At 43.3% G+C, this 23,063-nt stretch overlaps 1 protein-coding gene across 3 annotated transcripts in view; it reads left to right on the forward strand.

The window, feature by feature from the left end:
- The window catches only part of PHACTR2 (phosphatase and actin regulator 2), a gene marked incomplete at its 3' end in the record, with an annotated part of 108,064 nt that extends 85,965 nt beyond the window's left edge, over positions 1–22,099 (forward strand). For 2 of the 3 annotated variants that reach the window (XM_080941643.1, XM_080941644.1), the window contains 3 exons: positions 3,422–3,483; positions 4,927–5,064; positions 12,004–12,084. In XM_080941643.1, the coding sequence (XP_080797769.1) occupies positions 3,422–3,483; positions 4,927–5,064; positions 12,004–12,084 (281 nt within the window). Of the gene's footprint in view, positions 1–3,421; positions 3,484–4,926; positions 5,065–12,003; positions 12,085–20,487 lie in introns of those variants that run through there. The other variant, XM_080941642.1, reaches the window with a different exon arrangement.
- Between the last annotated feature and the right edge of the window lie 964 nt (positions 22,100–23,063).

Genomic DNA, 23,063 nt, shown 5'->3' on the forward strand with positions numbered 1-23,063 from the left:
GTGGGACAAACCTGATATCTTAGTACCAGGTCCCTTATCTTTGCCAACCAGAGAAGTCAATTCTGCCTGATGAGGAAAAGTGCCATGTGCTTTTCCATACAGGACCTGAGACAGAAGGCATAACTCATGTTCGGTTATGAGTATCATTTCAAATGTATTTCCCACAGAGGAAAAAAAATTACCCAGGCCACTGAGTCCTTCTCCTTTGGCAATTAACTGTGAAATTTTTTAAACCTACAAAAAAAATGAATTTTTACAGAGGGCAGCTAACCACATGTCTGCCGTCCATATTCTAGTGGCAGCCTTTTTCTTCATGTACCCATTGATTTAGATTTTTAACTTGCGTGGGTGTGTGTGTGTGTGTGTGAGTAAACATATATACATACATTTCAAAAATCTATAAATGTATTTTCATCTGTTGACAATACCTATGTGGAGTCAATCAGACGACCTGGCAGATCAAGACTGCCACCAAATCTGACAACTTGAATACAGCCCCCAGGACCCACACAATCTACTACCACAACTTTTCCTCTGACCTCCACATGTGTGCTGTGGCAGGGTGCTTGTGAGCACAAACACACAATAAATAAATAAGAAGCTTTAAGTAAAACAAAACAAGACACTGCAAAAAGCCACCCACATAGAAACACGCAGAGCAGCAAAAGATAAACGGAACCACAGAGAACATGGGGAAGCCCAATTCATTTTGACATCAGGGCCAAACTGAGCAGCCAGGCAACTTTCTGCAGTGCCCACTGCCTTTAAAGCACTTGTATTGATGGCCCTGTGACTGTCAGAGGTGTCACCCTTCCACTCTGATGCAAAACACTGACCAAGAGCTCTGTTGCTTCCTCTGTAGAAACCCTTCCAATCACTCCGGTGCCGAGAGAGTTTACGTCATACTGTACAGCTAATCCGCTAATTAATCAACAGGTGAAGGAAATGATGTGCCTTAAATGGACACCTCACCGAATATTTAAGTACCAACTTCGAGCTATACCTATGCCACTCTGCAGAGACTTGGAGGCTACTCTATGGCCCATGGCAGTGACCTCCACCCCTCACCCACTTGAGAAGTATCACATCAAACATGGGAAATACTGAAAGCCAGTTCCTGGTGTCGGGGGATGAATTCCTAGATCGTAAAACGCTGTTTACTTAACTGCAATCAGCTCTTCCTTCCTTAGACCTCACTGGCTGGCGCCTTGTACAACATCCTTAAATGGTAAAACTAACATTTCCTTCAAAGAAATGACATTTTACATAAGGAATGGAAACCTTTAGGATTTGTGTGTGTGTGGGGGGGGTGTGTTTGAAAAAAAAAATACCTTTAAGAAATGAAGCATGGGAAAGGGGCCCTGGGGAGAAGGCTTAGCCGTTGAGAGCACTTGGTATTCTTGCAGAAGACCCAGGTTCTGTTCCCAATGTTCTCATGGCCTCTCCCCATCATTCTCAGCTTAAGACCCACGGCTTCCAGTGCCCTCTTTGGACCTCAGTGGAGAGCAAACCCACACATGATGTACAAACACAAAATGTAGGCAAACCAGTCCTAAAATAAAATGAATAAATTTAATGTTTTAAAGGATTAGCTTTTACAAAAAGGAAATGAAGCGTGGTAGACATATGGGAAGAAATGAGAAAATAATGTTTAAGGGTGATATTTTTCTTTTAGATACAGTTCTTGTCCTGTAAATCTCTGACTTTAATAACAGTAACAAGAAATTTGGAAGTTGTCTAATATGTATAACAATATACAATTCACAAGCTCTGTTCAATTCATATTTATCGGCCCTTTGAGTACATTTTAAGAATATAGAGAGACTTGTTTTTCTGAAGCAGTCAGCAAAGCTTGCCGTTCATTCATAAGAACTCTGAGGTAGAACCAAATTAATTTGATGAAGGAACTTGAAGTGTCTTTTGTCTAAAGGGTGATTTCTGTTTATGTTTCTGTACATATTGACATGGTTCATCTTCCTCCTTGTAACTTAAAGGATATATTTCAGAAGAATACAGAAAGTTCCTTATGTCCAGAGAAGGGGAAAATGTATAGAAAATTGGGTGGGGTCAATGAGCCAAACCTACATCTCCTGCTCATATTTAATACTGACATTTTACTCATGACACCAATGACCTTAGTGGTGAAAAGTCCATCTGAATTTTTACAGTATGTACACCTTATGGTTGTAGAAATTGATTACTCAGTAAAGTGATCTTGGGGCAAGCATGAGGGCCGGGTTATGTCCCCAGAACCCACTTAACAAGCTGAGTGTCTGCAATGGGATGTGTTTACCATCTCCATACTGGTGAGGCAGAGACAGATGGGGTCCTGGGGCTCTCTGCCCAGACACCCCTGCCTAATCAATAAACTGGGGTCTCTGTGAGATAAAAACCAAGGTAGATAGCAGCCAATGTTGACATTCAAGGTCCCTCTGACCTGTCCACACCACACTACACAAGCACACATTCGAACACATGTGCACACACACACACACACACACACACACGTACACACGTGCATACACACTCATAGATAAGTTAAAATAAAGCCTTCCCACAGAAGAGAATTTTCCAGAAGCTTTCAGTGGATTTTGTCCATGGTGAAGTCTCTGTTCATTAGAGTCCCTAGACTATAAACCTTGGCGTGTGATTTACTATGAAGCAAAACCATTGCTTTACTTAACACAGATGAGATCAAGAAGCAACAGAGAGAAGTTTTTCAAACATGCATACCATAAATCCTGAAAACTGTTTATTTCTTTTAAAATTCTTAATTTTTTTTTGCAACCCCATCTGTTTTGACTGCGTGGAATTGCAGTACTTGATGAAGCACTGGAGAAAAAGACGACTTTGGAAAGTTAAAGTCACAAGAAAATAAATAATCCCCACCCACAGTACAACATAACCCCATTGAGAACCTTGGCTATAAAGCCAAGTCCCAAGGAATGCTTACATTTTGCTTCTATGGAAACATAGGAAGACAAACCAAATATTTTGGTTGGGTTTGAATGGAAGTCGGCAGCTTGGACGTGCACTGGATGGTTCTAATTTGTTCTTTTTAGTGTGTCCTGGATTTTTCCCATGAAGGGCAGATCCAGAAGTGAAATTTTAGCTGAATCCTGTATTGTATTTCTAAAACCCTGAGGTGGTCAGCAATAGTACAGACGTAGAACAAGAAATCTTGAGGTTAAAAAGGTTTAAAATCAGTAACGAAAGCTTACCAGTTCCATTAGGAAGGAAGCTACCATTACATATATGCATGTATATAACATGTATATGAGCACTCCTTGTGAAGAACCTTTGGATACATTTCTAAGGTATTTGACCAGCATATGCCAGACCCGAGTACTTGTTCCTGGTAGACTTGTCTGATTATACGATTATCTCTAGTAACTGTCCTCATGCCTCCCCTAATAAACAGAAAAGAACGAAGAAGAGGAGCAAGAAGCGAGAATGGAACTCAAACGGAGGCTCAGCCGAAAGGTGATGATGTCATGACTGCTAGTGAGCATGCGTGTTCTGGGAGACCGTTTGTTTTTGTTAGATGCAAACTCACTGAACTCGTGAGTGGGATGTTTAGGGATGACTGTTCCTAGTACCAAGTCATTCAAACCTATGAAGCAGTTCTTTTCTATTGGCATGCTCTGTTCATTTTTTTAAAAAAATTAACGAAGTTTATACATTGCATCTACTAATTATGAATATTTGAACTTTAAGTGAAAAAAGTTTAAATACAAAAAGGGACAGAAAAAGAAAGCGTCACACACAAATCTTCCATTTAGAGAGCCAACATTAACATTTTCATATATTTTTTGTGTCTTTAATTGGATTTTAAAGTGCTCACACTTTCCATTTGGTCTTGGAAACACTAAATAAGTATTTTGTGACACTAACAATTTGTCACTGCCCTGTAGCAGACCTGGGTGAGTAATTTATTGAGTGAATTTTACCACAGTGTTACCGAAATTAACAAATGACTTATCACTAGAACTAGGGCGGTCATTCCCACTTATTTTCAGAGATACAAACCTGATCCCAGGACCATAGATAGCCCTTCCCCCACCCTCCCCATGCTAAAAATAACAGCCTATGGATAAACTTAAGCACTATCAGAATTTATATTCAGTTATACATCATTCTAATGGCTGAAGAAGGGAAGGGGGATAGTTGAATGTATGTCCTGACTCACAAGGTTGAGCACTGGCTGGAGAATTCAGAGCAAAAGTGTCTCAAGGTAGGTCCTTTCTGGGTTCCTTTCAAGTGTCGGATTATCCCAATTTTATTCTCGGTGCTTGTGAAAGAAGAACGGGAGAAAAGCAAAGATGCCACAGGGCTGGCCAGATTACATACAATGGTGCAGTGGGGGAAGCCTCATGAGCAGACCAGTCAGAAAGCTTGCAGAAGGGACGATTCTCCAGGAAGCCTCCCTCATCTGCCTGTGTTCCCTCCCCAGGAAGGCCGAGCTGTAGCTGTACCTGTCTCTGGGCCACTGCTGCAGAGAAACACTGCATTTCTCCATGTGCCCAGAGCAGACACTCATTTCCGTTTTCTGTGAGCTCCAGAGCTTTTGTCTTAATCTGTGAGCTGCCACAGTGATGCTAGAACTGTGTTACTGGTGGGTGTTTGTCACTGTGTATCGCTGTGTCAGAGATGACGGGCAAGCCTTAGTCTCAGCGCCAGATGTGTCGTAGCGAACCGATGGAGGCAGTTACCAAAAGCTGACCCAGCTGAGCACTCGTGAATCTCTCCACTGGAAATGAGGGCAGGCTGCTTTCTAGGTCTCATTACGAAATCCCCAAGATGCCGTTGCTTCTCTTCTAATACCTGAAAGTGCCCTTAACTTTGAGGTGTTCCAGACAGAAAACTTGCCACCGAGAGGATATAAAAACGTGTAACTGACCCCTGTCTTCTCCTACCCTCCTGCAGCTCAGCCTAAGACCTACTGTTGCGGAGCTACAAGCCCGAAGGATCCTGCGGTTTAATGAGTACGTAGAAGTGACAGATTCCCCGGACTATGACCGCCGAGCAGACAAGCCCTGGGCCAGGTTGACACCTGCAGACAAGGCAAGAATCTCAGAGTGGCCTTTTGTACTTCCAAAACCTTCACGTTCATCCTCCCCCTGCCCATCTGAGCACCTTTTCTCTCTCTGTGAACACCTGCACACACACATGTCATGCGGAGTAATCATTCTTTCAACTGGGTCCCAGCAAAGGCGAGTCCATCGTTGCCACGTAACCAGTCCCTGTGCGAGCCTTACAAGAAGTCTGTTTGTCCCAGTTACTCTCCTGTAAGCTGTGGGCTTTCATTGTCCTTCCTCCTTCAGTGGCTTCTAGATAACAGAACCACAGCCACTGTCCCAATGTGGTGAGCCACCGCTAAGCTTAGTGATGAAGAGCAGAGATAGGTTTTTTTTGTTTTGTTTTGTTTTGTTTTTTCCTTCATTTTATCTTCCATAGGTTGGAATATGGTCAAGTGTCATTTGGTCAATTCTGCATTCTGTGGCATTGACTGAGGTCACTCGGTGCTATCCCGCTGGTGACCAGGCTACCCTGAAAGATCCGGGATTGTCTCTCCAACACGTTCTGTGTCTTGGTTGCCGTGGCTCCGATGTAGAACTCAGCTGGGCTGCCCACAGAGCTCCCGCTTCATTGTGAGCCCCCAAACCTCTTCCCTCAGAGCAGGTGTCTGTCCCAGGACAGCCCAGGAAAAGCTACTGGGCCATTTCCAGTCAGCTTTGGAAGTCACTCGGTGGCATATCCACCTCCATTAGTTCTAGGCTAGCCATAAGAAGGGGAGAGGTGTGTCCACCTCTTGGTGGGAGAGCAGTGAGGTCAGGCTATGTGGACTGGAGGTGTTATCTAACCCATCTTAGAAAAGCACAATTTGCCACACATTAGCAGCCATCTGATTATTCAAATGCTAACCTTTAGACAGACCACGTCAACAGTGACATCCGTGGACTGTGGAATGCACAAGACAGCCATCTGAATGACTCACCACGCTTGTGTGTAAACTCCTTGTTATTCCCCAGAGCAGCCCTTAAGTTTGTGCTGTTGTAAGAAGCAGAATTCTCCCATCTCCAGCTATAGAGGGCAGAGAGTTTACTTTGGAAGATCATTTGAAATGAGAGTAAGACAGGCTTCTGTCCCAGGCTTGTTCACCACAGGGTGCTGGGCCTGGTCAGGTTTTCTTCTGTAAGTGTGGTTTCTGTTCTGGAGTACTCTGAAGAATTAGAGTTCTCACATCTCCCTCAATCCTAGCACCCAAGCTCCAGGGCAGAGCCAGAGTCCCTCCCAACTTACAGGAGAGGCTTTCTCTCTCCCTCAGAAATCTCGAATATTTATCCTGAGGGGGTATTAAGGTCTAAAGGACAGCATTTTTAGGGCTGGGTTATTATTGTGTCTGAGTTCTCTAGGGAAAATAAAGTGTATGTTCCAAAAGTAAGAATTGTAGGCAAGAGAGAGAGAGAGAGAGAGAGAGAGAGAGACAGACAGAGAGAGAGAGAGAGAGAGAGAGAGAGAGAGAGAGAGAGGGGGGGGGAGGGAAGGAGGGAGGAAAGAAGGAAGGAAGGATGGAAGGAAGGAAAAGAGAAAGTATACTTTTAAAGGTAAAAATTAGAGAACTAAAAAATGCAAAAATAGAACATGTTTACGTGTGGTGTGTTTTGTATATGCAAGTAGTGTGCATTTATTGTCAAACTGCTGATATATCCAGAATCACAAATGAAAGAAATCGACAGTGACAATTCAGATTAAGGCATAGCATTGTATGAATGTTAAAAAAAAAATACTGTTTTCTACACAACACTGAGAGAAATTAAGTCATTTCCCACAATTGTGAGAAAAATGTGTATACAAGGGTTAGGTAGCGGGTTCCATAGGTTAAAAAACAGCCCAGCAAGGATAAACACTATAGTCTGAATCCTAGAACGCTGTGTGAGAGAGCTGAGTGTGCTTGTACACAGTCGTAACCCCAGCACCAAGGGGCAGGAACAGATAGATGGCTCCTTGGGATGCTGAGCAGACAATCTGACTGGAACAGTGAGCTCCAGGTTCATTGACAAATCCCATCTGAAGAAATAATGTGGAGCGTGACTGAGGGAAGACCTCCTGATGTCAACTTTAGGCTTCAGTACATGCCGACTGAGGGCACAAGAGCACTGCACACACACACACACACACACACACACACACACACACACACACACGTATATAAAGAAATACAGCCCACATGCTAAAATCATGTTATTTAAGGATGAAAATAGCATGCTAATTGTCATTACAGAAGGAAAAAAAAAGGATTTTTTTTTTATTACCGTTACCTTAAGATACTTCATGTCACCTCTTGGTCAGCTTCTAAATGATGTATTTGATTCATTAAGTTAATTGGTACAAAATTCATTAAGTATGACTTAACCGTTGTGTTAAAAATTAGGTTATGAGGCTAGCGAGATGGCACCGTGGGTAAAACCGTTTGCCACCAAGCCTGACAGCCTGAGTTTGGTCCCTGGGGTGCAAGAAGTTTCCTCTAACTCCCACATGCCTGCCGTGGCACATGCAGCATCCTACGCAAGCATGCGGATAGGCTCTAAGACACAAAAGTAAATAATGTAGCTTTAAAATAGCTTAAAATTTTTAAGTATTGATCTCTATGCCCCATTCTATTTTTAAAAAACTAGTGAAAATAAAAATTACTGAAGGCTTATATCACGTTTTAAAGAAAAATAAACACCAATATTATCTAGAACCCATGAGCAATTTTATTCTACAGTTATCTGAGTTGGTCTGAAATTTAAAATACTGGTGAGAATTTCAATCTAAAACTTTCTAGTGAGCCAGAATAATGGCCGATTATTTTCCGGTTGATAGTTGATCGGTCCCCTTTCTTGAAACTCAACATTACCCTAGGTACAAGAAACATGAAAATGAATAGCATCTTTCCAGTGATGCCCCGACTAGCTAGGTCCCAGGAAGAGTGTGATTTTCCCTCTGTGGAATGTCACTAACTGGCTCACAGAGTGTGGCTTCACTCCCCGTGACACCAAGCTTAATTAGTCAGCCAGCAAGCCACTGAGCCGAGAGATAAACCAAGACTCTAGGCAACTCCTCACTCAAGGCTGACACCGTAACATTTCAGAAGGCTGCAAGACTGTATTTCCAACAAATTGCCTGGAGCTTCTTGCCAAGAAGCTCCCCAAACCGGCCAGAGCTGATTAGACAAGGTAGCCACACTTAAACTTGGGTTGGTTGCATGTCCTGAGTTTAATTCCCAAGATCCCAAACACCACTGAACATGTGGTCTTGGTGCAGCTCCCTGCTCTTTGGGGTTGTCGCCTCGGTCCTCTAAAGGTCACTTTTAGCTGACTGGTTCCCTACAGGCAGTTTAGCCCAGCATCTGGGGCTCCAGTCACACCACCTCAGCCCATCTTCTGTATCCGTCAACAAAACCAGACACAGTTACTCTTAGATAGAGCATTAGGCCTAAAATCTAGTCTTATCTTTAAAAAAAAAAAAGTAAAAGTTATACCTATACCCAGTATGTCTTGTTAATACAAAAGATTTTAATTTTCCTCTTTTGAACCCCTGAGAAGTCCTCTTTCCTCCAAGCAGTGAGTGATAGAAAGAGAGTAGGTCCTTACCGAGTAAATTTTGGAAGTGAGCACCGTTTCCATAATTGGACGAATGCATGTCCATCTGCTGGGTTACACTTGTTGCTGTGCTGTTACACATAACTACTGACCTATGACTTCTAAACACAAACCAGCACACACATGGAAATGAAGCACTTCACTGGATTATGTAGGACGTGAAGGGTTATGGGCAGTTCCATCCTAGTCACTCTTGGTATCCTGTAGGTCACAAGAGCTTGTCCTCTGTTTCAGCTCATAATATCATTTAGATTATCAACTGCCATGTAACAAAGCAGCCCAAAGTTACTGGTTTAAATCAGTGAGATATATATATATATAATGCTTACAAGTTTGTAGGGAGGAAGTTTTGAACACATCAGTCCAGGGATTTGTGTCAGGCCCACATGGGTTTGAGAGATGCTGAGGAACTTGAGAACCCACTTGTGCAAGTAGTTTCTTTATGAAAGTGTATGTCCTCTTCTTAACTTCTGTCTGTGTGGCATCTACATGGCATAGGTATGACATCTGATCCTCTTAAGTCTTCCTTTGTGTTGGGGATTCTCACACAGCTCACCCTGCGCAGTCAAGTGTGTTTTGTGTGGCAGCTGGCTTCCAAGAAGCAAATGTTGGTAGGCCAGGAGCAAGCTTATGCTACACTGGCCCAGTGGCAGAATCATGGTGACTCTGCTGTTTTTACCTGTTCAAAGTAGTGACAGGGTTTACCATCCTCTTCAACTGACAGCTAGTTCCCTGTCACCAGTGAGTTCCTGCTCTTGCTCAAATTCACCTTTCCTTCAGCAGATTCCTCTTGCATTCCAGCAAATGACCTATAATAACAGTCAAAGAACTGTCCGTCACAAGCCCAAGTTATGTATTGTTTTAAAACTTCATGATATCTCATTGGTGACTCTTTGCATCGTGAACCTTCATTACTGTTTCCTAGGTGGGTATGTTAGCTGGTTTCCTGTCACTATAAAAAAAAAAATGGGACTTGAAGAAATTAACTTACAAGTTGAGAAGGTTTGATTCACAGTGTGGATATAAAAGTCTCAAGGGCTAGGGTCTCTAGTAGAGATATTGTCTAGTTGTGGCCCCTTATATCATAAGTCTAAAAAGCAAAGAGAAGACGGAGCATAGGCCAGTAATGTCTTTAGAGGCACTTCCCCATGACCTAAAGTCATGGCCCTCATAGGACCCTACCTGTTAAATGTGCACAGCACTTTGACCAATGGAATCCCTCCCTGGGTGATGGACCACATGGACAAGAGGTGACACTCGACTGAACTACAGCAGGAGGAAAGCTGTGGTCTGAGAGGAAAATGGCTTCCATGACATAATGTCATGGGACATTGAGACCAACATCCATGTCTTCTGAGTCCCGCTGAAGGCTTCTGTATAAAGAAGACACTCTTAAATGAACACAGAGTTGGAATTCTCTGTCCTATTTATACCAAAACTCTTCTTTTCAAGGGGGAACTTTCTCTAAATCTTCATTTGAGCAACTGCCTGGCTCCTGGATACTGTGCCAGTTGCTACCAGGGCCAAAACCAGGTGTCCACATTGTCATGACTGGGGAAATACGCTGTGTCACTGTGTCGCAGGGGACTCTGGCCCACAAATAGGTCTCTGTTTGCCTCAGCACTCCAAAAAATTAACAATAAGAATTAGGACCACCGTTCACTGACCCAGGATTCTCCAAAGAGACTTCCAGACCTAAAGAAGGTTCATATATCTGGGAAAAGAAGACAGTCTGTGACAACAGGACTTACTTATCACATTAAAATATACTTGGAAGGGAAGCTTGTAAACTCTGTACTGATAGTAAATGATGGGAGAGGACCCCGAAGGGGTCTTCAGGCTTTCTTCTATCTTTTCCAAAGTTCATTGACTTTCAGTCACACAGTGGATTCCTCTCTCTCTTCTCTCTCTCTCTCTCTCTCTCTCTCTCTCTCTCTCTCTCTCTCTCTCTCTCTCTCTCTCTCTCTCTCTCTGTCTCTCTCTTTCTCTCGGAAAACACTTCCTAAGGTTTACATTGGCATTCTGTTTTAACTGGAGTCCGTCCTGTTAGCACAGTTGTCAGAGGAATGTTTCATTTCTACTTTTCCTTTTATATGAGGGAAAAACATTCTTTGCATAAAAAATATTTACAATAATCTGTGTTTTGTCTGAATAGTGCAATCTGCAGAGAGCTCATAAAGATGTGGAGCTTTTTAATTTTAATTTTAATTTTTTAGTGCTTTTTATATGAGTGAAATGCCCTTTGTAGACACATAGGAAATAAAAATAAGACAGAAATTAAAACTAAACCCTGCATAATCCTGCCGCTGTCTGTCAGCAGACAGCCAAAGTTAGCATTTGGAGGGGCGTCTCCGCTTTCCGGTCTGCATGCATAAGCAACCTTGTTGTGCATGGCATGGTTTATATGTTCTTTAAATAAGGCCTCCATTTGATTTTTCTCCTTGTGGCTTTAAGTGCTGTGCTGAATTTTTCAGACCCTGTTTGTCTAAACTTTCAACATGAAAAAAAAATAGCAACAGCTTTCTTGGCATTGCTGTGGCAGCAAACCAAAGCTACGTTGCTGTGGGCGGGCTTTGATGTAAAATGTTCCTAGGAACAGTATATGGGTTCTCTGAAACCCTGCATGCCTCACGTCTGCTGTGTGGTCACCCGAGGGTGGAAGGACATTCTGTACGACACACAGACTAGACACCACAATGAGTCTATTGAAGACCCTGCTGCCACCCGCCCCAGTAAGGACGCTCTCAGGGAGACCACCCTAGCTCTATTCAGCCTTCACCTGAATATCCCTCCTCGGAAGCACATGACCAAGGGTGTTTCTGGTTTAGGGGTATTTCCAGAAATTGGGGTACTTGCAAAGACCTAATGAGATGGGATGACTGAAGGAGGGTGACCGTGTCTGCACACGGAATTCTTCTGTGGGCTGAGAGTCTGACTCGGTGGGAGAGAGCTTTCCTGATATACAAGAGGCATACTCCCCACCACTGCATAAAGAATTCATTCACATTCATACACACTGCACACACGTAACTTGAAGGCCATTTTACACATTTTTACCAAACCTTTACTTCATGACTGTCACATGATGTCGGGTGTGGAACTTTTCCATACATGGGACACGCTGAAGTTCAGAAAGCCTCAGATTTTGAATATTTTTCTAATGCCCCATTTTTATACCAGGGGTGATCAGACTGTAACACGTTTACTTTATTAAATCTTAATCTGAGATGAATTTGTGGTTTTTTTCTCTCCCCTGCAGTATTACTATACGTCATAAAAGAATATCTGCCTTATGGGTGCCATATAGGTTGGGAAAATGTGTCACCTAAATTCTGCCCTGTCTTCTCCCGTTTAGGCCGCAATAAGGAAAGAGCTAAACGAATTTAAAAGCACGGAAATGGAAGTCCATGAAGAGAGCCGACAGTTTACGAGGTAGGTAGACGAGGTTCAGTCTCACATGTAAAGAATACTCAGCTTGGCAAATTTCATGGCAGCTGTACCGTAGCACCGCAATTTGATTTCCTAATGTGGTTTGGCAAGAGATCCTCTAATGAACAACTTCTGTTTCCCTCACGTTTGTCCTTCTCTGCTTCTCCTGGTGACAGAGGGTCCTGGTGACAGATTTAAAGACACAGCTGACCAGACTATAAAAGTCTAGACTATCCTGAGAAAGCTTATGGCTTAGTTGACGTTTTAAGAATGCCCAAACTAATCACAGTGAATAAAGCTTTGGGGGCCTGGAGAGAAAGCTTAGTCGTTAAGAGACTAACTGACTGCTCTTCCTAGCAGACCCAGGTTCAATTCCCAGCACCTACATGGGGGCTCACAAGTGTCTGTATCTCCAGTTCCAGAGGACCCAACATCCTCACACAGACAGACACACACAGACATACAGTGCACATAATAGAAAACTAAATAAATTATTTTTAAATTTTTTAAATGAGGTCTTTTTTTTTTTTCTTTTCGGTGGAGTCTGAATCTTTCTGAAGGGCTGTGTTACAGTTCTCTTTTGTTTCTTTTTAGAGGGACAAAAAGCAAGCTCTGTGCCCCGAACAAATATCTGGTGGTCTGAGAGCATGTGTTACCTCAGGATCACGGATCAATACTTGGGACAGAAAGTGAATTTTCAGAAGCTAGGCCTTACAATGAGAACCTAGTTTTGACTGGCTGTGAAGTCAGTCAGATGTCTGAGATACTGGACCTTTGTTTCTCTCACAAACTCAGAGATTCCAGTACATGTCTCATTGGCTGCACTGCTTTGAGGGCCTGTCGCAGGCCACACATCACGGCAGCAAACACATAAGAACACCTCTCACTCCCACTGTGGTCCAGGAAGGAGAATAAGACAGAGGAAGAGATGTGGGCCCCGTCCTCGGCACAGGCATGCCCTCGGTGACTACAGGGTCTCATACTAGGTGGGCCCCACCCTTAAAGTTTACAGCATTCCCAGGAGACCCAAGCTGAGGACCAAGACTTTAACAAGTGGGCATCTAAGATCCACATTCCAGCAACCCTCATGCCGTGCTTTTTCTTCCCATTACCCTTTGGTTTTACAAATGGCATAGGGGACCTTGTCACAAGGCAAAGGAAATGTAGGTAGAGCTTCATTTTTCCATAGGGGGCAGCTCCTGTGACATATGTGGAGCCCCCTAATTTCCAGTCCTGTTCAGTAGCCATTCCTCACGTAGGAAGGTCTGGTGTGGCAGATACTCACTCCCTTCATCTTAGGAAGCTTCGTGTGGCTCTTGTGTCCTTGTGTGTATTTGCAAACATATATCCTCAGCGTTCTCTCTCTGAGGGCTTCCCAGTGGTGATCTGCTCTTGCATCTTTGAGACGCCAGATGTGGCCCCCGCCCACGCTACAGCTGGGGTCAGGAAAAGTTCATGTTAACATGTGACACCTGAAGTCATACTTCTTTGGGGAAATTTACCATAAAAAAACGAGTTGGGATATTTATGATGACACAGGACCGGCTGGGGCCGCCAGGCCATTGGGGAAATAGCATGCGTTTGTGTGTGGCTGAGTCCGGACTCTCCTGAGCTGTAAAGTCTTCCCTCAGCCACCTGGTCATTCATGTCGGTCTTCCGCATAGCCTTCCTGTAAATCATAAGCCCTGATAACCTTACCTCCATTTGACAGCGTGAAGCGAGAATAAATTACAGCAGCAAATAAAAGAGAAAAGAAAAAGGCATGTGTTTTGCAAAAGTTCTAATTCTCAAGAGAAGTGCTTGAACTAAAAGGCCTACTTTCTGTTGTGTTCTCTAAGCAAATTCACTAACACTAGCCACAGGGAGATGAGAGGAGCCATTTCTTTCTGTGCCTTCTTTTTATATACAAGATGGCGCGTTTTAATTAAGCATTTAAACATGTAAGAGTTTTCTTACATGTAATCCCCTCCTTCACTTCCTTTCCACCCTCGGTTTTATTCTCCCATCAGTAATAGTTAAAGGTGAGGCATGTGCCTTCTAAGCTTCCTGCACATTTACAGACTCATCCATATAGCACGGACTTGTGTGTATAGACGGCTTATATCCATCCTCTCAGTCACACGCAGCGAGTGGGAAGTCAACCCTTCCTGTTGGTGTATACCCCTCGTCCCCCTGGCATCCCGTAGGCAGGGCACTGCACACTACTGAACAGGTACGACCAGATGTTCATGATGCTCCCTTTCTCGTTGTCAACACCAAGACCTTGACTCCATGCTTATGACTGTGTGCATATGCCAGTACTTCTGTAGATTCCCTACGTCACTGCATCCATGCGTGTTAGAGCCTCTCTGTTATCTGTCAAAGAGGACACTTGATTTTCTGACCCACAGTTGAGTACACTGCACACTCAGGCGCCCTTATCAGCAGTGGGGTCTACGAGGGACTGCAGGATTTCTGTTCTGGATTACCAGTAGAGCATCCGTTTTCATAAGACTGGGCATCTCCTTTACTGGCTTTATTGACACGCCCCGCCACACGCCTTTAAAATTGTTTGACTTTTGTATTCAAACCTTTGTTAATTTTATTTTGGACCACCTGGCTTTTTAGGTAGATTAGTAAAATCTGAGCTGTTCTCAGTATTTTTTTTTTTCCAACCTGTGGTTAGCCTTCTGGCTTTTTCCATACCTATTTGGGTAAACATTTGCACCTGAAATCTTTCTATGCCATTACTATATATTTATTTATTTTCTTTTGTGCTCCATGGGAAGCAACCAAGACTACAAATTGTTTCTAACTTTTTTCACACTTAAAACTTTAATCCACTGGGCACCTCCTTCTGTGTATGTTCCAAAAGCATACGTGCACTTTACTTTTCTAAGTCAGCTGTCCGTTCTCTGTGCCTTCTAGATGTGAGGCTCACTCCTCGTATATCCACGGGTCTGTGTCGGGAGGTTTTAAAAAAAAAAAAAAAAAAACCTCCAAAATCCCATTGGCTGTTTACTCCTCTGAAGAAGTGAAGACAAGACTTGCATTTTATTAAATAATTTATTGTCACCGTTTAAGTAAACGTTAATAGGTGCATATTGAGTAAGTTTTGAGGTGGTAACAGCTCACATTGAGGATAAACCTAAAAAGGCTTTTTCAAGATGTATTGATTAACACTCTTTAAACTGTCCATCCAGATAAGGAAAACTTAAATGTTCATAACACCAAAACAAATATACCTTGCTCAAGTAGCTTTAAGACTTGGCAGCAAAGCAAATGTATATGACTATTTTCTTATTAACTTATATGACATCATTACAATTGGTCCTAGCAACGAAGACACTTTGCCTTTTGAGGTATAAAAAAAAAAATCATGCTGTGGTCTTCATGTGGGTGTCAGTGTTTCTTTTAAAAGGAAAGAGTTTTGATAAACACTGTTTCTAGTCGAAATAATTTGGAAATATGGCTACGTATTTCACTTAGAAAAGAAAGCATGTGTGTCAAAGACTTAAGCATTCTCACCCTCCTCATGGGGTATAAACTCCCTGTTAATGATTAACTCTCTTGGAATGCAGCCTACACACACACACACACACACACACACACACACACACGTGCGTGACAGTACCAGACTTTATCTCTCACATCAAATAAGCCTTCCTATCAGATCCTAACCCTGCCTGGGCTGTGTAGGTTGAAGGTAGGGTCTGCTCTGTTCCCGGCTCAGCACCTGCTTATCCAGAGACCCAACCACACAGCCATCTCTCAGGTGTCCCTTAGTAACCTCCTGTGTCTTGGGATCTTTTGCAAAGACACCTGGGAGGCTAATGACATGAATTATCTCTGCGGAGGAGACCCAGCAGCTGGGGCAAACACTTGAGGTTTTTTTTTTTTTTTTTTTTTTTTTTTTTTTTTTTTTTTTTTTTTTTTTTGCCACTGACTCTTTCAAATCTTTTGCATTTTTGAAACAGGGGAGTGTTTTGCCTGATCAACAACAGGTATTTAAAAAAAAAAAAAAAACACTGAAGGGATCCAAGTCCCGAGGCTGTGTTTCAGTCAGTGAGGAATCTAGCCTGGGATTCATCTTGAATTACCTGCCTGCGTTGATACCACCACGTGCTTTTAGCACAGCAGGAAGTCTGGACTTTGACCTCCAGCAGGCACACAGTTTCTCCTGCTGTGTGTGTCTTGATGAATTGTGCTGATCTGTAATGCCCCTGGTTACTCCCAGGATTTTCCAGAGAGCCTTTCGGAATGGAAACAGGAGGTAGGGCCTTGCACCTAGGGTGGGGACAAGAATTCACCCTCGGGGCCTGAGAAGGGACTAAGCTGTAACCTGCATTCCTTGCTGTTCTTGCTCCACTCAGCCCTCTCCTTAAAACCAAAACCTTGAACCTACTTAAACAGTGGCCTGCAAGAAAAAAGATAGCTTAGCACAAAATAACATTTTAGAGTCCAGAGTATCGTCAGATGTGAATAATCTTATTTGTTTATGAAACAGTTGCTTATTAAGGAAGGGGTATCATCTGCTCATGGATCACTGAATTAAGCTTTTAAAGTCAAAGTGGGTCTCAGGAGATTGTTGGTAGCATGACCAACAGACAAACGGGTGGTTGCCAGAATGCATATGGCCCAGTGGTGGATTTAAAATTCAGGTGCATAGAAAAAAAAAAAAAATCCTGGAAGTGAGATTTAAAAAAAAAAAAAAAAAAAAAAAAACTCTTAATAGTTTATTATAGCTATGGAGTATGTTTTTGTTCTCAACTTCTAAAATGTTTTTCATGTAAGATTACTACATATGAACATGTGTTTTTGTCTGTTTAAACAGTGATTTCATTCTGTGTGTTTTGAGGTATTGACATTTCTTGGGTTTACAAAGAAAAGAAATGCCAACTTTCACAATGCCAGCTCGGGTCTCTTTGTTTTACCAGATCTTAGAGATTGTCTACAAGAAAGGTTGCGGCCACATTGCTACCCAGCCACATGCTTCCCTAAGCCAGTACAAGGACCTGGTGCCATCTCATAGTGCAGCCCAGTGGGATTTCCTTCCTGTCCAGATTCTTGGTCGATGGTGTATACAATGGAAGGGGAAAAAATGTCTTAAGAGTTTCCTCACTGGTTTGGAGAAACTAAAATCAGGGTTCTTTCCAGAAAACACTGGACTTTAGATGACCCTGTCTCGCCCACTCCCCACCCCCCAGCACTGCTCCAGTTTTTCTCAAGCAGTTTAACGGATGGGAAGACAGGATGTCATGTGTCACTCGTCCACACCCTTGTCCTTTGAATCCAGAACCAAAGAATGTCAGAAGATAGGGACTTGGTGTCTTTGGTGCATGGAAGCCGTGCAAAAGTGGGGAATAGGCTAAACAGTCACTAACAAACTGAGTTTCTATGCAGTACTCAGAGAAACCTAAGCTGCGGAGAGAGAGGCTGGTGGTTTGCTGAATGAGGACCGTGAAGGGCAGAGCATTTGACTTGTGGCCCGAGCAATCCTGGGAATCTGTTCCTTGTATGCAGCCAGTATAGATGTGCTTTCCTTAGGGAGGTGGAACAGCTGAGCCAGATGCTGCTTTCACTGGGAAAAGCCTAGGAATGCCCATCCACGTCTGCGCTCCTTACTGTCGAAAAGAAAATGCATTTGAGGTTCGTGGACATGGAGATCAGGGCTTCTTTATGGTCAACACTGGGCAAGGTGTGCGCCTGCCTGTCATTGTCTTGGCCCTGGCCTGTCCTCAGAGGTGGTCTAATAAATTAGGAGAAAAGTGTGTGGAATCTTTCTGGCAGGCAAGTTTCTGCATGGAATGAGAGTTCAGCCTTGCCCTTACCCAGTATGGGATTCCTAGGGCAATTATAATTCTTTGTGGTTTCTTGTTTCAGTAGTCTGAGAGTGCGGATGTCTCTCTTTAAAATATCTCCTCTCCTGCCAGGATAGTCACAAGAAGATAACAGAGACCTCCCCCTTTGAATGAAAGCGCAGCTGAGGACATATTTTGGTCTATAATATAGGTAAAATTATAGACTCTGGAGCCAACTATTTCTTTGCCTTGGACAAAGGACTTAGTTTCCCAGTTTCTCAGTCTCTACAGCTGCACAAAGTGAATCTGGGAGTATTTTTTCCATAGTAGCTCTCTGACCTTCATATGAACATGCCCCCTGTACACACACACATACACACACACACACACACACAAGAAAATATGTAATATGACACATTTAAATTTTTTTAACTACAGAAAAAGAACTTGTATTTTCTCAGGTTGTCATTGGCCCTTCCTCGATGGCATTCTGGAAGGCTCTGCCTTCTGAGTTCTCATATAGTCATATATTTACTTAAAATAAATTTAGGAGTCTTAAGAATGAACTGCCCATTACCTAAAATTATATGTAGAGCTATCAGATCATTTCCAAAGTTCCTTTGTAATTATATGCTTCCAACACATACTGATTAAGTACAGAGGAGGGTCTGACAGGTCTTGACCCTGGGAACTTAGTGCAGATGAAGTAGGTCCTCAGCCCCAGCTGTTGTGACCTGGTGAGGGAGATGAGTTATCAACAGTAAAGGAATAGGCAGTCTTTCACCTATGGAGAAAATATAGCAAGATGCTGTAAGAGACAAGGAGACCACAGACTGGAAAGCCAGGAAACAGGGTGGGGCTTAAGGAAATGACACTCACATGAGTTAAACAGAAGAGCGCTTCAATTCCACTGCTGAGGGAAGAGAAAAGATCCCATCCCACACTGAGGTGAACAGATGTCTAGTATGTGGGGAATGAACAAGGAAGGTATTGTGCATAGGCTGTGGAGGCCCAGGCAACAGGCCCAGCAAACCCTCCGTTCCTCAAATATAGATCATGTGGACAGGCTGTCACCTCAGCTCAGGTTATGCCTGGCGATCAGGTTAAGAACTGAGCCCCAGCGCACACACACGTCTGCTTTAGCTTCAGCTCCCTCTCAGGTTTGGGAAAGCTCCCTGTGTTTTATTTTATCTTGACCTTCAGATAAGCAAAGGCACAAGAATAATATGAAGATCTACACGTGTGGTCAGTCTTGTCTTATCTCTTCTCGTATTTTTCTTTTCTTTCTGAGGTGCCAGAGATCAAATCCAGGGCCTTGCTTATGCTAGGAAAAGAATTGGTCACTGGGCACTGGGCTCCCTCCCAGAACTTCCTTCCTTTAGTGTTCAATTTACTAGACTAAGAGAAACCTTTTCAGGTAGTGCATCCGGTGAGTGTAGGAGCTGGGATGAAAACCGGTCTTCACTTGCCTTTCTGTAGCCCAGAAAGAGGGGCCTTTAAGCAAAGATGGTGCCTCGTAATGATGACTAACCAGTATAAACCAAAGGTCGTGCAACATCGAAGAAAACAATTAATGCTTCCCATACAGGTAAAGAAGAGATTTCGTGATCTCAAAGAGTAAGATTGGTCAAGTGGCGATGGGAAGGAAAGACAAGGGGGAGAGAAGGAACATGGACCGGCACAGGATTTAGAGACCCGTGGTGAGGAATAGTGATGGAAAGTTCTCTCCTGTAGAATGAGGAACAAGCAGTTCTTTTGTCAGCAAGCTAGCAGAGTGGGCTCTGTCCTTCAGGTTGCTCCTGACGGTATGGAGGTTGGATCTGACAGACAGGGGGCCTCGTAGGGAACACCAACGATCGATTCTCAGAACTCACACGGCAGTTCAGTAACTGTAACTCTAGTTTTAGGGGATCCAATGCCTTTTCCAGCTTCTGTGATCACCAAACATGCACTTGGTGGGCAGACATCCACACCAACAAAACACTCACACATAAAAATCAATAAAAAAAAAAATAGGTTTAAAAAAAAAAAGAATTCCAAGTGGTGAAAGTCATTTGAAGTCACTGGTAAGAACTGGTGGGATCCTGATAATAATCCCCTTGTGAAGGTTGGAGTGGGGTGTTTGTTCTGTTCTGTTCTGTTCTGTTTTGTAAGACAGCACCTTATGTAGCCCAGGTTGGCCTGGAATGCCTCATGTAGCCAAGGATGACTGTGGACTCCCCATCCCCCATCTCAACTCTCCATGTCCTGGGATTACAGCTATTCCCCCACCATGCATGTCAGTAAATCCAGATAATGATGGCTGTGTTTGCCTTCCATATCTACAAGTTAGGTGTAAGCAAATTCATTTTAGACACATCTCACTCTGCTTACTGTGGTTAGAATATGACCCTAGTGCACAGTGATGGTTGGTCTTGACCGTTCTCTGAGCCTGAATACTACCAAGATCTTTTCCATAAGGTTCGTGCCTGCTTCCCAGTCTAGCAGGCATAACCGTGTCCTGTCAGGGCAGCAATGTAATGGTAACTGGGTTGGCGACGTTCAGAACTGTCTCCTGCACCCTTCTCACTTCCCCAAATACACAATCCACTTCCATGCCGGAGACTCACAGTTTCTGTCTCCTACTCCAGGTTTCATCGTCCATAATGGAGTGTGGGGCCACTCGGAAATCAAGACTGATCATCCCTGGCAGAAGCCCTGCTTCCTGAGACCCTGACACTGCACTGAGATTTGAATGTGTATGTTTCCGTTCCGTTGTGGTGAAGGAGGTGTAGGACTCGGCTTTGGTTGGGAATGCTCCTCACCGTGAGGCCAACGTGCTGAGAGCCAGATGCCGCCAGCCTGGCTGCCCACAGTTTGCCCTGATGTAAGGGGCGCTCTGGTTCGCTCAGCTGTTCCTCAGCGGGAACTTTAATCAAAGAAGACAAGCAGAAGACAATCGCCAGTTCAACTGCCAGCAAGCCAAACGGTATAGTGTGTATGGGTTCACAGACAATGGCGGTCACCCCGACAGGGCGGGAGCTAAAACTAAGAAAGAAAGAGAACTGTTTCATTATGTTAATGAAGAGGAGAAGAATGAAGAGACGTATATTTTTGAAGTAGGCATTCGGTAGCCGAGACCTTACTACGGAATTTGGGAACCTACTCAACCAACGTAGATTCCTTAAAGACTTCATTCTAGAACATTCTTGTTTCACCAGTAATGGTTCTGTGTCGTACCATTTTTCTTTATATTGTGCCAGTGAACCCAGTTGCCAGAAACACACAAGTGTTCGTTAAATGCAAGAAGCTTCTAGCAAGTCTTACCAAGCATGCTTGCTCGTACTGTGTTACATGCCTCTCAGTAGAGCGGCTGTCCTCACATTTTCTTATATTGCTTTCTTAATGTATGAGTGCTTCACAAGGGTAACAGGAATGAGGTCGGATGTAATGTGACCCTGTAAAACTCTTGCAAGCTTTAGAAATAAATTTTCTGCTCTTTCCCTGTCTTAATTATCTCCAAAGTCAGGAAACCATCCTTTAGCTAGAGGGGAGGATGTGGACTGCCATGACACCCTTTAAACACTCAGTCCAGAGTTGCAACTTAAGCAACACACAAGTGTCTGCTGCTTGCTCCAAAGTCCTGAGAGGGGATTTTTAAAACATACCAGGTAGTTTTAAAATGCTGCATTATTATTTTTTTTTAAGTTAGGTTGCTGCTATTAAAAAAAAAAAAAAAAACAATAAAAACCAAGCACATGAATTTAACAGAAATACCCTAAGGCTTAAAGGAACACAGAAGACGCCTGGTTTGTGTAAAGGAAACCTTACCTTCTGTGATGAATCTGTGGATCATATCCATACGCCTGGTATTTACTCCCGTGCCAGAGAAGCAGGAAGATACAGCTCAGTTTCCCCAGGAGCCTGTAATCAGTCTTGTTTACATTAAAAAGCCTCCTCCCTCAAATTGTTCTCTGCGGTGTCAGGCCCCAACACAGAACCCCAGAAGGGCTGGCTTGTGATACTACCTTGGATTTCATTGTCCCATAAGAATTGTTTCGGACCCTTTGGATTAAAAACATACTTTAAAAATTAAAAGAAGGCAGGATCTATATCACACTTTTTTTTTAAAAAAGAAGTCAGAATCTATACTGCTTCTATCTCTTTCTTTGATCTGGAACTGTGAGGCATTCAGAAATGCTTCAGAATGCGGAAAGCCTGTAATTTTCTATTTCGCCAGTCAGCATTTAATCAGTCGAGTAAGTGTAGGTCCCACCGTGCTGTGGCATTTGGAGGGACCACTTGAAATTTGATGATTTCATCTGAGAGTGAACGTGGTTAGCTGCAGTGGAGTGTTGTGAGAGGCCAGAGGGACCATGCCACGAGGTAGCCAGCACCAGTGTATCCGTGGCTGCGCTTGGCTGCTGTCTACACTAGTTTGTCTCGCTAAGGGCAGAAGACAGACTTTGCTTTTGAAACAGTGTCTGTGAGTGTGCTGGTGTTTCTTTGTCTGGGGGCTTGTTTTGCCGTTGTTTTGCAGTGCTGGGATTGAACCAGGGCCTTGTGCATGCTCTGCACACTCTAACCTCTGAGCTACACTCCCCCCCAGCCTTTGTTTTATAGTGTCTCAACTCACCCATGAATAGTAATTTGGTTCTCATTACTTGCAGAGTAGTTTTCCTTCTTGATATCCTAATGATATCTTACTATCATCTTAATGTCATGGGGAAAAAAAATGCCAAGGGAGATGGTGTTTCGTTGTCTGTATTTATAATCTCAGAACATCTTAAAACTTCTAGTCAAATGTTCTCAGTAGACTGTAAATGCAAGGCGGGAACGTGGCTTGTCATTCAAAGTGTGTTTCATAGAGACTTCCTATCTGGTTGGTCACACTAGTGGTGTGAGCGATACAATCCTCACTCTCCACAGTGACTCGCACCCACTACAGAACAAAGCACAACATGTCTTGCATGTTCAAGTTCCCAGTTCAACCCCCAGCACAGCAAATGAAAACCTGTCTCCTGCTACCATCTGCCAGCTTTGGGATTCGCTTACCTTTTCTTCATACTAATCGATGATACATTGAGAGCAATTCTCCTGAGAAAGTTTAGAAAGCTAAAAATTAACTACTCGTAGTCTGATATTTAAATAATCGGGGCCACTGATTACTTCATTATGATAGTCTATTAACTGTTTTAAAAGTGGGGGGATCTAAGATATCATGAGC

The sequence above is a fragment of the Micromys minutus genome (assembly GCF_963924665.1).
Source record: "Micromys minutus genome assembly, chromosome: 30".
Lineage (NCBI taxonomy): Eukaryota > Metazoa > Chordata > Mammalia > Rodentia > Muridae > Micromys > Micromys minutus.